The sequence below is a fragment of the Rhodnius prolixus genome, unplaced genomic scaffold, assembly GCF_049639745.1.
Source record: "Rhodnius prolixus isolate KJV_2025 unplaced genomic scaffold, Rpr scaffold_7, whole genome shotgun sequence".
NCBI classification, from domain to species: Eukaryota; Metazoa; Arthropoda; class Insecta; order Hemiptera; family Reduviidae; genus Rhodnius; species Rhodnius prolixus.
Window position 1 is genome coordinate 11698034 of NW_027411582.1, and position 18678 is coordinate 11716711.

The 18678-nt window shown below is 31.1% G+C and overlaps 2 protein-coding genes and 1 long non-coding RNA gene across 4 annotated transcripts; 1 reads left to right on the plus strand and 2 right to left on the minus strand.

Moving 5' to 3' along the window:
- Positions 1 to 392: 392 nt before the first annotated feature.
- LOC141446983 (glutathione S-transferase C-terminal domain-containing protein homolog) lies at positions 393 to 6499 on the minus strand. Of its 2 annotated transcripts, XM_074114074.1 has the most exons (9): positions 6340 to 6495; positions 4283 to 4351; positions 3906 to 4204; positions 3462 to 3835; positions 3025 to 3382; positions 1877 to 2089; positions 1686 to 1796; positions 678 to 838; positions 393 to 590 (listed from the first exon to the last, which is right to left on the minus strand). In XM_074114074.1, the coding sequence occupies exons 3-9, from the start codon at positions 4194 to 4196 to the stop codon at positions 482 to 484; spliced, it is 1617 nt and encodes a 538-aa protein (XP_073970175.1). In that variant the 5' UTR covers positions 4197 to 4204; positions 4283 to 4351; positions 6340 to 6495; the 3' UTR covers positions 393 to 481. The 2 variants fall into 2 exon arrangements, with proteins under 2 accessions (XP_073970175.1, XP_073970174.1); XM_074114073.1 differs by lacking the exon at positions 4283 to 4351 and having other exon boundaries at positions 6340 to 6499.
- Positions 6500 to 6916: 417 nt separating this feature from the next.
- Positions 6917 to 8268, minus strand: LOC141446988 (uncharacterized). The gene is made up of 3 exons (XR_012454046.1): positions 8063 to 8268; positions 7407 to 7964; positions 6917 to 6950 (listed from the first exon to the last, which is right to left on the minus strand). It is a non-coding gene; the product is annotated as an uncharacterized lncRNA (long non-coding RNA).
- Positions 8269 to 8412: 144 nt separating this feature from the next.
- LOC141446985 (oxaloacetate tautomerase fahd2, mitochondrial) lies at positions 8413 to 15318 on the plus strand. Its single transcript, XM_074114077.1, has 5 exons — positions 8413 to 8917; positions 9003 to 9219; positions 10450 to 10784; positions 13062 to 13149; positions 15079 to 15318. Exons 1-5 carry the CDS (start codon positions 8616 to 8618, stop codon positions 15142 to 15144), a joined length of 1008 nt encoding a protein of 335 aa, XP_073970178.1. The 5' UTR covers positions 8413 to 8615; the 3' UTR covers positions 15145 to 15318.
- Positions 15319 to 18678: the final 3360 nt, after the last annotated feature.

Below are 18678 nucleotides of genomic sequence, written 5' to 3' on the forward strand. Positions count from 1 at the left end.
AGTATCACTCTCTCATCAGTATCACCCTCTCCTTATAAGTATCACTATCGCCATATCGTATCACTCATGATGATCTTATCTGCAAATATGGTACAATGATTTTAGCGAGCTTAAGGTACCTACTGGGAGAATGATTGTAGTTTGTAGTACATTGGTCCCCGAACTTTCAACCTTGTTAAATAGGATGCGCAAGTGAAGTTAGAATAACCACCACTTATTTGAAAATGGGATCTGTGAGGTTGCTTCTCGTCTGAAATAATATATTTTTTTTTTATCATTAGACCACAATCCCTTCTCATTTATCAGTCCCAGATTTATTCATCACCAACAGTATCTTCTGAAAAAAAATAGACTACAGCAAATTAAAATAATTCTAAATTTGTTTCACGAAATAAATCCCAACATTTATAACATTTATTTACATAAACATAAATAATTGCAGTGTAAAAATAATTATTATCCCTTTACAGTGGATGGTCTCTTATGATACAATTAATTGTTGCTTTGGTCTAACTCCAATAATGATGTTATTTCTAGTAGTACAAGTATGAGGTATAAGTTTTGAAAGTGTTACACAATATCCTCTATTCCTAAAATCAATTTAAACAAATGTATAAATATTTTACTTTTGTAAATAATGAATAAATATTAAAAATAAATAAATGCTAATGTATTACCTTGCTAATAGACAACGATCACTATCTACAGCTCGCATTCCTTTCTCACCTTGGTCTGTGCCAGCTTGATCAGCACAATGACCCAACACTATGTAACCACGTTCTGATAGACCTGCCTGCAAATATTCCTCACTCTGAGGATATGAAATGATGTGGTTCTCCTGAAAATGTAATATCTACAATAGTAGGACTAAATTTTGTAAAAACAAAAGTACGAGGAGATATTTTAAACAAATTTTTGATTATTTAAGAAGTTAAATAGAATAATAATATATCATGGCTAAAACACATCAAATAAATGAACAACTCAGTAAATTCTTTTGGAGATTACTAAGCTAGAAACTGGTTAAAACGGAAGCAAATAACTGCAAGGTTCCGTTCATTGAGTTAAACTTCTCGGTAAATGTTATGTTAAATTATTTAAACTTGTATACAAAGTGGAAGAACCTGCTGGATAAAAGTTTCGCGCTTCCTATTACAACGTGACACGAAAGTAATTGTAATTGAAAGTAATCGATAGCTATGAGGGATACATACCGGCTAACATCAGCAATGTAGCAAAAATTATCCCAAAACATTGTAATGGCTTAAGATGAGAAAAATATGCCCACCTTACCATCTCAGACAGATGATGATGGTTTGTAAGGTAATTTTATAGTACACATCAGCAAAAAATTAGCATGTTCTTACTTCGTACATTAAAGTTTGTTAGAACGGATTTGACTAATATCTCTGAACTAACATTTGCTGAATGGTAGTTGCATTTTTCATTAGATTAAAAATACTTTTTTTTAAAGCTTAATTCTGGGCATCAAGGAATATAGTATTCCGTAATAATGCATGGAGGCAAACAATTTTTAAAAATACAGTGCTTTCAGAAAGGTTAATTCTAAATCCTCAAGTACTCTAAATCAATAGTAAAACAATGTAACGAACATTAATTTTTCGTTGGTGATACACTTTAAGAATTATGCCCAAAAATACTAGGTACCAAAACTATATACTAACCTGAATGCCACCATAGCAGCAAGGGCATACTATAAAGTTTGCTTTGTTTTGTAAACATTTATGAATAACCAAATCAGAAGCCACACCGCAAGCATGAAGCGATACGCCCACCTAAAAATAATTTATTTTTAGGTTTTGTTAAAATCCATAAACAAACAATTTAATCAATTAGCTTAAATATGAGAGTTTACCTGAAATTTTCCTATAAAATAGTCTAAATTCGCTTGAATAACGTAAACATTGTATAAATTCAAAGATTTCAGTCTTTGTCTGGCTCTATCAAGTGATTTCTCTTTATTGTCAAGTAAGATAATTGTACATTTGGGAAGACTGTGGGCAAGAATTATGCCTAGATGACCACTTCCACTGCAAAAATCAACCAATGTATCCCCTTCAACGGTAACCTAGAAAAAAAAAGTTATAAAAGATGAAAGATGAATTTAGGTGCAAAATTCCTCTATAATTGCTTCCTCCTAAAAAATTAATATAATAAACCTTAACAAGAATTTATATTACCAAGAATAATAATTTGGATAAAAAGATTTTTCAGTTATGGTTTGGACCGACGGTAGGCTATGATAGTTAGATGTTTTTTCTAAATCACAAAGTCAGTTTTATTAATTTATTCCCTTCTCCTCTCTAATCTTGACAACATTCATAAGAAACGTGAACTTTGAGCGGATTGTTAGGATAGTTTAAAGTCTGGGGAAGTGATCTCAAAAAGGTAGGTACCTGAAGAAAGCGCCAACAGTTGAAAATAGCGTATTTGCCCCGAATTGTAGCACCATTTTACTAATAATATAAGTACATCACCTCATTTACTCTCCAGCCTCAAGGTATCAATTAAGCCGTGGAAAAGAATAATATTGAATTTCTAACAAACAACAGATGCCTAATTATAGTTTGTTTTCTTTCATTTAATCAATTACAAATTTTCAATCAGCAGAGTTTTTCTTTCATCTAGGTTTGTGTTCAGAAATTTAACTTCACTGAAAAGCGAAGTCACTTTGTCACCATCAGAAGTCACCTCTCTCATGACCATCCTGACGAATCCAGCACTGAAGATTTGTAGGTTGTAAACTCGAAACTAATGCGAAAAGAAGGTAACATGCTTTGACGGAAAAAATGTCATTGCGCAGTCATATATTCACTTAAAAATAAAACATTGCGAACTGCAATTATAATTTGAAAAATCACGAACTTATTTGCAGAAATTTTATGTAAAGAGTTGATAAACTATGGAAACTGGGTAATAGAAATCCTATGAAATCGCATCTATCTTTAGGAATCCTAAAGAATCGCACGACTGTGAATTAAATATAATTTTAAATAAAATTACATTGATAGCCGCAGCAGCAAGATTTGCCAACTGATGTCTCTTTCTGATCAATCGTTTACTTGGAACTTCTGGTACGGGAAGATCTTCAGCCCATTCTTCCTCCCAGCTGGGTCCCTCAGTATAGTCAAGCATATTTACATTTTCCAATCTATTCATACTATCCTCAATTTCTACTTGCTGGGTGTAGATTTTGTCTCTAGGTTTATATCTGGTAGGATCTCTCTTATATAAACTTTGCTTGGCTACAGTTGGCAATGTCCAAATGGCGCAAGTTTGAGATTTCCACCGTTCAAATTGCTCCCATTGCAGAAGCGATAAAGATTGCATATAATTGTGTCCTTCTGCTACTTCTAAATACCTATAATTATAAATAATTTTATTTAGAAAGGTATACTGAGTAACTTTTGAAGAAATAAAAAAATGTCTTTTATACTAACCAAGCATGAATGAGCGGTATTAGTGAGCAATTGTGACAACCGATTGTATTCAATATGATATGAATTGGTAAAGCTAAGACCAGATCAGTTAATAAGAAATGTGGCCCTTCTGCATACTTATGAGATCTATCTTTAAGTTTACTAACATTATGCACTCTAATCGGAAGTGACATATGCGATTCCAGGCGAGCCAACTCTAATGGAAGTATACCTTCTTCGCAATTATTGTAATCATTAATCATAATTTTCTTACAGGAAGCAATAAGTTCAATTTCACAAAATTTTGTCCATACAGATGTTTCAGCACAAGATACTAAGCAGGCTTCTCGGAATCCTAGCAAATGACGATTAGATTCTTCAGAACACCTAACAATCTGTAAAATTCAGATCATTTAGCTTTATATTCCAAGAAACTATAATCAGATAAAAAAATAATAATAATACCTGTCTCAAGACGGCAGAAAGTCCTGCAACACAGGACAAACTATCAACTGACTGGAAAACCGGAAGAGAACAGAATGAAGACGGTGGAGGCACCTCAGTGCATTCACTAACATTGATTCTATTAATATCCATACTTAACTGAGAAGAGGTTTGTTTCATCGTTACCACCCTTAAGTTTATTTGAGACGGACGCCCCAAGTAATCGTAAACACAAAGACATAAGGCGGTCTCTACTGGTGCCTGTACGGAATCTTCCGTAAGGCACTTAATTTCTAGGTAGACATCCCCCATTTGTCAGCCTTAAAATTAACAAAAATAATATTAATAATACGAAAAATTAGGTAATGTTTATAATAAATATTAAATAATATATTTACTTGATATACTGATCAACGTGATTTTGTTATTATGAAATTGGGGATGCTACTTTTTTATTCAATAAAGTTCTAAAAACATAAATTTAGATTAAGCTTACGGCAAAAATAGACTTTATGTGACCTGAGAACGAGTTTTGTATTCCAAATAAAGAGAATACATACAAATTTCAAACTTCTGGACAGAACTTGTTTTTTCTCACTGCACCAGTTTAAGATATTACGAAAAGACAATAAAACTGTTGATCTTAACTTAATCTGAACATATTTTTTTATATTTCACATTTATATAAAGTTCCACTAATATCATTTTCCCAATATACGACGAAGTACAATATTATCACTTCCTTAATAACTAAAATTCCTCTTTCCATCTCTCATTCCCAGTATCACCTCTATGCTGATGATTTTCAGATTTACCTATCCTTTTCCCCGTCGGATTTGTTTGAAGCTGTATTTAAACTTCAAGAAGACCTCAATAATATCTCAGCATGGGCCACGAACAATAAGCTTACCCTGAATGTAGAAAAGACCAAAGCTATTGTTATTGGCTCCAACCCACTCCTTAAATCATTGGCTCCTCTTCCTAATCTTTTCCTTTACAATACCCCAATAAAATATTGTTCCTCTGTGAAAAACCTTGGTATCACTTTCGATCAAAACCTATTCTGGAAAAACCATGTTTCCCAAATCTCTCGTCGTTCCATCCATATCCTTAAGCAGTTTAATAGTTCCCGTCACCTTTTTCCAATTAAGACCCGGCAACTCCTAGTTTCCTCTCTTATATTCCCCCAGTTCGACTATGGTTGTTTAGTGTATGGCGGTCTTTCTGGTGATATTGAAGCTAAGCTTAAGCGCCTCATGAACTGCTTCATAAGATTTATTTTCAGCATTTCCAGAGACTCTCGCATTTCGCACTGCTACGATGAGTTGAAGTGACTTTTTCCTGGCTATCGCCGCCAATATTTTTTGGCTTCTTTCCTTTTTCAAGTCATCCAGTCTCAAAGGCCTTCCTATATTTTTCAACTCCTTAAGTTTAAATCCTCCATCCATTCCCGTAACACTAGATCTCGCTCATCTGATCTCTATATTCCCTCTCACCGTACCTCATCCTTTGACAAGTCCTTCCTAATACGTGCTACCTCTCTCTGGAACTCCTTGCCTTCGTCTGTCCGCCATGCTCCTACCCTATCCATCTTTAAATCCCGTCTATTCAGTTATCTACTTTCTATTCAGCTTCCTCCGAAATTCTAATTGTTTTAATTTATTTCCTTAATTTCTGCTGTTTTATTATTTTATTTTTACTTTCATTTTCACTTTTTGTAAATACTTATTCATTTATTTAATTTCTGTTTAATCACAGGCCAAACTGTTAAGGCCTCTATTTGTTCCTGTATTTATTCTTAGGGGACAATTGTCCCAGAATAATAAATTTCTTTTCTATTCTATTCTATTCTAAAATTAAATTGATATTTCTAAAATGTTCTTGAAGACCTTAACGCAAAAAAGCAACGTACCATTCAGTCAACACCTCTGACTGAACGTAATAATATCATCCTTTCAGACCCAGGATTCAAAAACTTTGGACAACTCATTAAGATCACAACTCGTCCCAAACATAGGCAGCTGTACTCTAACTAGAATCCTAAGGTGTAACAAGTACATATGATTTCTTCGTAACACAACCAGAGACACAAAGAAAAGAGATGAGAAACTAGGACACTGGGAGAGGATAACTCTACGCAATCTTAAAACAGTATTTTCAATGGAATCTCCATTTCGAATATTGAACTTCAATACTTCTTTTCTGCAGTAAGAAAAAGTGAAAAGATACCCAGATAAAACGAGCGCATCTCACATCAGAGTGGATTCAACAATAGAAACCTTGGATTTATGACTAGCTATGCTCGATATAATCTGGTAAGGCTGTTAATCAATTAAATGAATGTTGGTCTTTAAGACACACTACCATCACCCAACCCCTAGTTCATATCAATGAAAATTAGAAAGAATTAATTCTTTAAGATCAGTAAACTCCTTGCGTTCATTTCTAAACTTACCTTAAACTGAGCAGGCCAATCTGCGCTGTAACGTTTTTAAATGCTGCTGATCTAATAATCTCTGTCTTAAAAATACACTTGCAGTTGAGGTTAAAGCAATAACAAATACCAATACTTCAAACTGCCAGAATTTTTTTTCCTCTATCCACTGCACTTTATCACAGCTACAACAATATTTATTTAATTTAGGCAAAGAAAACATTAAATTATTATTTTAATTTCGAAACACTAATTACTAACCTCCTGAAAACTTGTTTTCCCGTTTTATGACACTTCACGGCTTCCTTAAATTGTGTTTGTACGCAAGCTTTATTGCTCTTACTAGCTACTTCAAAATCTGAAAAAAATAATTACCAGATAATTTTGATACCTTACATTATACTATATAACTATAAAATTATTTGTGCTAGTAAAAACCGAACTCAGATAAAAATCAAAATGTAATACCTGAACAAGGATGACAAGATTCTACCACAGAATATTCTTCGTTCAACCAACAAAAGTCTGCGTCTGTTAAATTTTTATACAAATTACTGTAATTTCCGAAATGATTGTAATTACTTGCTTCAAATGCCCATTGACTTTCATAAACAAGAACAATCACTGTTAAACTACAAAATAAAAAACAAAAAATTAAAACACGCATTGAAAAACATTTAAATACTTATTTTAAAGACATACCCTCCAAGTAGAATAATACCAGCTAACATTCGCTTTTTGGAACAAAACTCGATCATTTCGATTCTTTATGAGTTTTAAAAAATTGACTTATAATATTAATAAATAACATAATCATGAGGTACAGTAAACAAAATATGACTATTACTATTTAAATCGAATTATTTAGTGAAAACAATAAGGAGTGGATTAAAGGAAGCCACTAATTTAAAAAAAAGTCTAATTTGAAGTGCAATTTTTGTAAATAGAAGATATTAAAAATTATTTGCTCTTCTGCTATTTGGGCCATGGAGATCAAATTAAGGGAAAATTATTAATCACTAAATTACAACAACCATCTTCACAACTCATTGCTAAAAGAACAACATAACCTTACAGTAACCACTAACCACTAATGTTCAAATCGCAGCTGAATGCCATGTGGAAGGTAATATCTAAATTATGATCTATCTACTTGAAGGATTTGTAGTAGTTGACTGAATATTAAAGAGAGATTTCGTAATTAATTTGCTGCTTCTTTATAAAAATATAATGAAAAATTGCGTGATAAAAATCTATATCTTTAAACTTTTTACTCAAATCACCTACTAAAAATTAAATATTTATTTATAATAGGACACATTTTTTCAGAAGCATTTCTAGAAAAGATTTGATTATTTTTATTGAGCTAATTTTAAATGAAATAAAAGACAGATGTATCGAAATAAGATTTAAACTTGTGACCAAAAAAGGAAACTTCTTTTTAGCTTTTTAAATGAATATAAAACAGGAATTTTTCAATTTTTTTATTTGTACCATTAGATTTCAATAATTTATAACTTATACAGGCGTTTGTTAGGATGTGTTAAAGAGGCATCATTACGGCGCAGGAAGAGTAGGAATGTACCTCATGACGGAGATTTGAAACTTTGAAGAGCAACCTGTTGAACGGCTACAACTTGCAGCAACTATAACAGAAGTTCAGGAAATGAAAAGCGTAAGGGCACAGTTGCAGCCTCAATATATCATTATTTATTATAGAACTAGTAAATTTACTGCAACGTACCTGCATTTACCATTATTTTCAGAAACTACCAAGGTTTCCACCAAGATATGTAACTCGAGAGTTACTAGGAACAAGGTGGCGTAAAAAAACGCCTTTTGATAAAAGCAAAAATCAAGGTAAGAATAGCAAATTTTAGAATAACTTTATGGTATGGTGTGCAAAATTAGGAAGACGACAAGCCGTTGAAGATATTCATAGTTGGAGAAGTTAATGCTAAGTTAGTACAAACCAAAAATGACACGTTAAGAAGTTATTACTACTTCGATACATCTATCTTTAATGACATCGATCTTGCACTAAATATATCGATATTAGGGCTTATACATTGACCGGTAGCCTGCTCTTCTGGCGTTCTGGCTTGTTTCAAATATGAGTTGGACGTAGGTAGAGTAGTGCGGTGCGAGTAGTGTTGTCTGCAGTGTGGGATGAAACGAGTTGGGTGTTCGGTAATTCTACAGAGAAATTATTTTACCAGTGAATTCTGTTAAAACTTTTTTCAAAAAAGTCCTATTTACAGTTAATTCTTTACTTAATTTTGTTTTGAGTGATAAATATGTTGCAATTAAACCCATTGAGAACCATTTCTATCACATATAGAAATAATTTTGTAAACTGCAAAGCATTACTACAAAAAAATTTTGAATTGAACAGAAATAAAAGACTATTTTCTAATTCAGCAACGAGAAAAATGCGCTTTCTTCAATACACTTGCAAAAATAATGGACCACAGAGACTGGGTGTTCAATTGTCCCAGGACAGTGACATTATAGAACTTAGTGCTGTCACAGCGTCAGTGCCTAATAATTTGATAGAATTTTTAAAAGGTGGAGATGAATTTATGGAAAAAGCGAAAAGGTGGGAACTTTATTATTATTTTTTAAATTATATCCTTTATGATTAAAATATTTATATTATAATTTTATTTAATAAATTTATTCAGAATTACTGCCGAAGCTAAATCAGTGGTTGATCCAAAAGAGGTTAATATATTAGCACCTTTATCAAAACCAGATAAAATTTTATGCGTAGGCTTAAATTATAAGTCTCATTGTGATGAACAAAAACGACCGTATCCTGAAGAACCTATATTCTTTAATAAATTTCCAAGTACAATTGTGGGCCCTACAGATGACGTTATCCATCCACCTAACACTAAGGTAAGTACAATTTGTTTTGGAAAACAGTGTATAATGATAACACACTGAACATTTTTTATATATCAGTTAATTTTCCGGATTGCCAGTTCTTTCTAGAGCAGAATCCAGATTTTGAAAGTAATGTCTTTTTTTTTTCATTCATTTCGATCATGAGGTTGTCTTGCGTGTATTTGGTCTTTTGAAAATTAACTTGCACTTTGTCACATATAGAGTCATAATAGTCTTGCGCAATTATCACTTGGTGTCGTAGACTAATAGTAAATGGAACTTTGATTATCAATACATATTTTGCTTGTTTTGAATCATATTGACATATGTGGACATTCATTATCTCGACGTCTGAAAATTTTCAAGATCCTCTATATTGAATCAGTTAGCAGGACTCTTTATTGTAATAGCGAGTGCTGGCATAAGTTGTCTTCAAATAGTAGATACCCCTATTTGATTTGACTTTTTCTTCGCTTATTTCCAACACCTGTCCCAATATCAAAATATGTTCTAGAAAAATTCTGTCATGTGTAAAACTACTGTAATGTACACGCCAGTTAAATTCCTTTTCCAATCTTTTGGGTTCATTGTAGATTTTTTTTTGGGCAATCATTCGCTTGTATTACGCAACAAACGTTCCCTCACTTTTTTTTATCACAATGTAGATATTCACGTTTTATTACAATTGATACATAATTGCATAGTTGCTTGTTTGACAGTAATGCTCTATATCAGCAACATCAAGGATTTGTAATATCTAAGCTATTTATAACTTTATTGAATAAACGAAAATACTTTATTATAAATTTCAAAAGCAGCTCCCTTAGTACTTCTTCGATAAAATGAAATGTTATTAGAATAATTTGTGTAACCCATTTAAAGGCAATTTAAAAATTTATTGTGATAATTATTACATAATCCGAATATTTTTTTATATAAAATAGATAATTGTTAAGTGCTTTTTAAACTTAAGTGATTTTTGAACAAGGAAAATCGTCTATTGGCATATTTTCATATCTCTAACAGATGGTCTAGATAAGAGTGAATGCAAGATAGCAATAATTATTTGATCTTTTCAATAATATTTCATTTCAGTATTTACAATTTAAAGAATATTTCTGTTTTTAGACAGAATTATTTGATTTAAATTCTCGATCGTTTTACTAATAAACGCTATTTTAGGCAAAATATACAGATTTAAGTTTTTAAAATTATTAATTTTGAATTGATATAAATTTTCAGGCTCTTGACTGGGAAATTGAACTTGGAATAGTTATTGGAAAGCTATGTAGACGTGTGCATAAGACTGAAGTAAATGATTACATTTTTGGATACACTGTTTGTCAAGATATATCGGCACGTGATTGGCAATCACCGAAGAAAAATGGTGGTCAGTGGTTGTTTGCCAAAAGTATGGACACATTTTGCCCAATTGGACCATCAGTTGTTGCTAAAGAATTTGTATGCGATCCCAAAGATTTGAAATTACGTTGTTCAGTGAATGGTGTTGTCATGCAAGATGGAAATACTTCGGATATGGTGCACGATGTCTACCACATTGTTTCTTTTCTTTCCCAGTGAGTGATCAGAAATAATGATAATAGTTAAAAAGTGGTTGGGTGCGCAATGTTAGGAATTTTAAAATGTATTCTCAGTATATGCTGTGTGTGTGAAGTAATGATTTTTTTTCTCATTTAGTTATATATTCACCATTGGTAGAAAATGAAAGTAACCTGTTCCGAAAAGTTATTTTAAGAAAAAAAAAAGTCCTTTAAAATAATTTTTATCAGAACTCATTTTACAACTCCAGCTTAAAACAAAAAGAGAATTACAACAATTAGGAAATTTGGTGAGGAATACTCCCATACCTTTATCTTACACAATTGTTACAGTTGTAATTATTAATTTTTCAACCTTCAAGCTCGACAAAATTGAACGTTTAGTTTAATAAAGACATGCTTGCTTCATGGTTCCCGAAAACTTCTAAAATTAAAATTAAATCTTGGATTATTAATGCTCTTTTAGAATTTAATTTTTCATAAAAAAAAAATGCTGTGAAAAGGCTAATAAGGTCTGTGCCTGTAATAATCATAAAAGAACATTGAACAGTTTTTGGGGAAATTTAAAAAACTAGTGGGCAAATCAGTAAAACATTTTGATCTAAACATCTACAGGTTTTCCAAACCAAGAATTCCAAAAAATATAATAAATCTTACAATAAAAAAAACATCATAGCTTTGCAGGCCTCACCTCTAGCCGTTCGGCTACCTTGACCTACGTCTGAATTTTGTAATGCGGTTATGTAAACGTTATGGATGAGTTTACCTGTGGGTTCGCTAAACTATATCAACCAATTCAGCAGACCCTTTATGTTTTGTTCGAGTGTTGGAAGAGACAGTGTTAAGTCTTGTTTATGTTTGATAGGCTGGGAAATCCCCTGGGGGCCATGATTCTTGAAGAAATGATTGGTTGACCCTTCACACGAAACTAATGGTGAAATTAATGAAATAATTTTGTTAGTACATTTTGTTTATTATATTCAAAAATAAATTTTTATTAAACTGCTCTTTGAACGGACAAAAAGAGTAATATTAAGGAGGAAATAATGATTTTTTTTTTAATGTCAAATACACATTAAATTAGATAAAGTTACTTTTCAGTATGCTATTAAAACTTATTTTATTCTTAAAACTATTGCATTGTCCTTAGCGCCTAATAACTCATTTAATTGGCCTGATTTCAAGTGGTAATTGCTTGTAGTAAAGATATGAAAGTGGAGAAGTATTCGAAAATAGTTATTTATAGTAAGTTAATTCCCAAAAAACATACAAAACAATAGTTACTTTAAAGGTGTCTGGTAATAAAATGTAAAATGTGCGCTTAATTGCATATTTCTTTGACATCAGGTTGTGTTTTTAGAGATAGAGAGATTCTCTAACCTCATTTTCAAGTAACATTAATCTCTGTTTCTCTTCTTTGTTTTAACATTTGCGAGTGCCTAAAATCCCAGGTTTTCGCACTAATATAATACGGAAAAAAACATTAAAATGATAAGTGCTTTTAACCTTATATTTGGCTATTGCTTTATAAACTAATTCAAAAGAAATTCAGTCACATATCTGAATGCTTCAGTCTTAAAATGTGGTCTTTATGAATATCAATTTCCTGCTTTTGCAGCCTTGACTCATATTTATCTGATGTTGATTGTATAAATGGTTTTTCCAGTCGTAAAACATTATCTAAATGATTCTGCATTAAATATAATGCCCGATGATTTTGAAAAAAAAAAATTATATTTTTCTTTTCCAAAAAAATTCTTGCGTGAAATGCGATAAAAATTTTATAATTAGAGCTTCAATGTTTTTCACCACAGTTTTATTTTATAACTTTATTGTAGTTTTATTATTTTAAAAAAAAAGTAGTATTGATCTTTCAAATAATTTTTTGTTGGTTATTAACATAAATATTGTCTAGAGTTACATTTAATTGCTTACCTTGGGATTTAACCTAACATTGTCACGCAACCGTCTCATCGCCTTTTACAATACGCTTTTTTTTCGTTTTAAAATAAGAAGATTGTGAAATCCCTACACACGTACATATATAAACTTGTACCACTTCTCAAGGTGATATCTTTTAGTAGTAATACTGAAATTAAGAACTTTGACTAGTTATTGTTAATAGTTTATTATTATTTATTTTAATATAATGTTTGTTTTTAAATTATATGAACCCCTAGTAAAATTAAAAATGTTTGAGAAGTGTGCTGTTCTAATTTGCTGTTACGCTAATTAAAACAATACAGTAGTTATTATTACGAATATATTGAAACTTAATTTATTATTTGGTTTCAGTTGTATTACATTACTGCCAGGCGATGTGATCCTTACAGGAACTCCATCAGGCGTTGGACTGTTTAGAAATCCTAGGATTTTCTTGAAGGTAATTCTGTATTTTTTTAAAAATTAAATATGCGTCAACTTTTAAGATCATTAGCAATTGTAGCCTATTTACAGTGCAGTACCGGACTCTTTGAAATTGTTTTCTTGTCACCGACCACTGTCCTTCACCGGACAATGAGCTGTTGAAAGCTCCAAGTCCTTGGGACGACAATTGGAACTTGGGATCTTTGCGAATCCAGTGCGTTAATCACTGAGCTAATTAATTGCTTCCTTAAAAGTATTATTATGACTCACTTTCTCTCAGTTAAATTTCCAAAAACGGTCAAGAAATGAGCATTCATAAGAAATAAACCTTCAGTTCTAAAATATCTGTAAAAACAGTATAAAGTGTAGAATATCATTTGTCCGATTTAGATCACATAAGTTCTTCGCTATTAAATTTTAAGATATCATTATTAATACTAATCTTGGAGATTTGCTTACTTGTCATTTGTAACTGAGATAAAAAACTTATTTTATTAATGCCCTAACCCAGGGGTCGGCAACCTAATTTAAGTAGAGAGCCATTTCTCCTTAAATAATTTTAATAAATTTTACCAAGAGCCGCAAGGATGATAGTGTAAACAAACTCTGTAGATCGATTGTATCCTCAAATTATTATTTTATGGTATTCAATAATGTTTAAATGTTTTATATATTTATTTTCACATATTGCAAAGTAAATATACAAATAAATAAGAACTAAAACTGTGTTACAATGAAAAGGCGGCAGTCTTATATAATTATGTACTTCATTTTAATTTAATTCTATTCAAATTTCAAACCTATCATATTTTAAATTCTTTTTGAAAAAATATCTTTAATAAATGAAATTTTCATTTTTTTTCAACGAAATCAAAATATACAATATATTTTGGGCAGGCTGAAGAGCCACACAATTTGGATAAAAGAGCCGCGGGTTGCCGACCCCCTGCCCTAACCGATTTATCAAATTTCTGGGATTTTTTCGTTTTCGAGTAAAGGTGTATACACATACACATACACAGACCAATCGATATGTATCATTTTCTCGTTTTCAAGTGATCTCAAAATTTAAAAGAAATCTTGAAATCTGGATGGATTTAATCCAAAAACCTTATAGAATCCTTTGTAATTATCTATCGAATTTATACTATCCGTTATCCGTTTTAGAGTTTTGCACACCACGAAGAAACAGAGACAAAACAATTTGAAAAAAAAAATCTGTTTAGAACTGATTGATTTATATTATCAGAACTGTGTGAATATTCAGCTCTCACTAAATAATAGATAATTCATTTACACTAATTGAATAATTATATGACAGTAATTTTATTTTAGTAATGAAATTATTAGGTTTAATGCAAAATTATAAAAAATTATATCAGATTCACTTTTTGTTTGTTTTGTTAATAGAATATGAAGTCATACGAGAAATTTTATTACAGAAGTGATGTCCTTGGATTAAACTATACATCTGTACACTTTAGTTTTACTCGCTGGTTGTATTGCGACAGTTTATAACTTCTAAACCTCATTTCTTAAAAGTTATTTAATATCATAATCCCGTTTTTGTTTTGGTTCTATTCTTTTCGCCGGAAATATCGGTTTTAAAGACCCTGTTCTACAAATTAGTCTTTGAGTATGTACCTAAATTTACTGAAATTTCAGTGTAATATTGTAAAGATTTTCATCCTGTGTAATGTTTAGTAAGTAGTAAATGTGAATGAAAAATCTTTGAAGTAATATCAAAGGATGCCACAATCAGGTTGTGAGGAAAATAAAAAAAATTAATAATTGTAAGAGCCTTGAGAATAGTACTAAGTCTATAAGCGTCTCTCCTGATTTTTTCCTAGGAATTAAATATATATATATTTAAAATTGTATGTATTACTATTATTCTTTTTTTCCAAATAACCTTTGATTAATTACCATTTTACTATTATTTTAGGCTGGTGATGTGATTGAATCTGAAATCACAGGACTTGGAAAATTGTGCAATAAAATTGTCGAATAAATGTTTGGAACTAATTAATCCAGTGACACAAGTGGAAATTTCTAATTTATGTTAATGTATCCTAGGATAGTCATTTCATAAATATTGAAGAAGTTGTTAAATGAAAAAAATAATTTTTGTAATTATTTGTTTGTATATAATGAGAAATAAAAATATATTTTAAGTAAAAAAAAAGCTTGGTTATTTAATTTTTGTATTTTTTAAAGAAAGGAAAGTTTAAAAGAATAATTTAGAAAGGTTTATTTATATAGGTAGTTTTTTCCCGTTTTGTGCAGACAACTAAACCTGTTTTTAGATTTTCGCAAGGTCGTTTAAATTGGATTCCAATATGTGGGTAATCATTACTGAATTATAAATTGGTTATCATTCAGCCAATTTAAGCAAAAGTTATCTACTTTTGTTTACTCTCTTAGCAACTTCCCGAGTGAGTTTTTATAATAAGGGCCCAGAGGGGCTATGGATAAGCTTAATAGTGCGGGGCTTAATCTCTAGCCACAAACAAATATTAATAAGTAATAATGATAGTGCCTATTTTTAAATTTTGAGTTGAGAAAAATGTTTTTGAACAAGAAAAATTGGTTTCTTAAGCCTTTCGATGTGCAGATGCCATTATATGAATCCCTACTTATGTCCATATGTTAGGCTTGAACATGGTTCTAGGACGGTTCACAAAAAGACGATTGTAGGCCTTGTCACTGGTCATTGTAAATTAAATAAAAACTCATGTATTGTATGGGCACGGCACAGGAAAGCCAATGTATCTTACATCAGGAAAGAGATGAAACGGTAGTGTATTTTTTGCGTCAGTGTGAGAGACTGGTTAGACTAACGGTACGGCTCTTTTGAGATAAAAAAAATCAGCCAAACCCCTTACAAGATTCCTAAGTTTAGACAGACAGGTCTGTAGGAAATGTCATGCAGAACATTTTTTAAGTTTCGAAAAAATTTAGAACGACTCCAGTTTATTAAAAGCTATTTTTAGAAACAATTTACTATTCAGAATGGAATTTATGATTCATAGAGTTAGCTTAGCAAAATAAAAAAAAAACCTACTGGATACTAAAATATATTGGCCTACTGACATAAATATCAAACAAAGATAATTAATTTTGAAAATAAAAAGTGGCCCTGAACCAAAATAAGGCAATGCATTCGCCTTGCACTTGAATTTATAATGAATTTATTCTATTTATTTAGTTATTGTTTATGTATTTATTTTTAGTTTAATGTTTGTAATTTATGCTCAAGATAGAAGGGGCTTTATCGCAATAGTATTTTACTAATACTAGACGATTTTCGCTGACTATTTGGGATCAGCACATGGTGTTTCACGGTTAACACCGAAGATGAATTGATATTTATTTATTTAGAAAGCTGCAATTGTGTTATAGTAATATTTGGAAGAAAGGAGCGTTGATTTAAGATGAGAAATAATTTAAAGGAGTATTTCTATTCAGAGTAAAGACCATCACAGTAATGACGGCTTAATAGCAAAGTTTTTTTTGAACAGCCAGAGAATGTATTTTCAAAGATTTAATTTTCAGATAATAAAGCAATACGACCTTTTGACAGCCTAATTTTTTAGAAATATTCACTCAAATATAATAAAACCCACGGAGTTTAATGTTTACGTTGTCATTATTTACAGTAACACATCAATTTGGACCATGGTGATGAGTTTGGATACAGAGTCCAGATCAGTGGACCTGAAGAGTGTGGTGGAGGTAATGGTAACGGTATTCTCACTATATTTCTCTTAAGAGGAATTTTGGAGGAAGTGGAATAATGATTTGGGAAGGCTTAAATTATTAGGTCCTTTTTTAATTCATTATTAGCATTAAACGCGGAGAAGATATATGGAGCAACTTGTGGGAGATAATGTGGACGACGTTAGCCTTATTTATAGGAGCACATATTGTTATTAAACAAGATAACGCCGTATCCCATGTTGTGTGGGTTGTCGCAGAGTATCTCCAGGCCAAGATAGATTCTGCATTTAGGAGCTCTTAACTTAATCCCACAAAAGAACTTTAGGACATGATAAAAAGAAACCTTAGGAGCAGAACAGTACTCCATTGCTCATTATTGCAGTACTTTCAGAGTTATCATTATTGCTTACATAGTGAAATATGCTTACAACATATTGATAACTTAATTCCCAAGTCCATCAGAAAGTTCTTGTATCTTGATTTAAAAAAAAAAAAACTGAATCTAAACGTGAATTCATTTCGAAAAATTCTGATTTATCCGTCAGCGTTTCTTTAACACGAAAACAATTTTAATGCAGCAGGCTAATGTATTTTTTGGATTTTTCTCTTGAAAAAATACAACTTGTTTCCTTTAATTCCTGTTAATTATAGGTTTACTACAATTTAGTGAAAGTACATTATTAAACGTTTGTTGATATGCCAACAATATTACATCTGAATTACAACAAATAATCAGAACAATAATCGGTTGAATAAATTATCACAATATATTATTTTATAGAAAACAATAATTCCAAGATAATGCAGATAAGTAATAGTTTTATATAATAACTTAAAATAAATTAGTGAATTATTACGTATTACTTTCTGTAAGAGGAATAAATATCGGGTAAATTCATCACAATAATTCTTTTTGAAAACCAATATTAAAGTAGTATCTTTTAACAAATATTCCAAATTATAAAAACGAACTAGGATGTGCTTAATAATATTTTTTATACTTTGAATCTACAGTATTTTCAATTCAACTGGACAACAGTTATATGCCTAAATTTATCCGATTCTAGCTCACGCCATGACGTAGTATTAGTGGTTATCAAGTTATTTTTAACTTAATTTATAACCAACTTTCACTTTTCTTTAGACTTTAAGAAGCTTGTTCGAAATTTATGTTGCTTTAAATAAAAACGGATACATCATAATGGCCATGTAAGCTATAATTTATAATTAAGATTATAAGTTAAGAAAATATAAACATTCAGGAGCTGATCTAGCTTAAATAATATGGCTTTGGAAAGTTCATTATTGGATTAAAATGTTATGTTAACAACCTTTTAATCCATAGTCTGATTTATTGTTATTGAATAATTAACCGGCCAATGACGCTAACGTTGATACAATCAAACTTCCGACTGTGGGAAATGTTTTAAGGATGGTCTGGGAGAAATGGAAAGATGAATTTGGGCGCAAAGATTTCAACTTAAGAAAATATGGAGTATCTGTCAAGAAATATTTCTGATTAAGATACTATGTGCCAGTTATCAGCACGAAGCTGGTGGGAGAGATGATTGTAAGAGTCACAGCTTACCCAGAAACTCAATATGAAAGAGATTTTTGATTGTAAATAACGTGAAACTTTTATTCAAAATCGAAAATTCAAAGTACCAATATTCTTTTTTGAGTCTCCGTCCAGAAATCTGAATCCGGAGATTTTGTGGGTGTGACGGTGGTACTAGTAGCAGGCGGCTAGGGCTTTTTGCTCATATTTATATTTTTAGATGGATGATCAACTTAGACACGAACTAATTGATCCAACAGTGGTAGA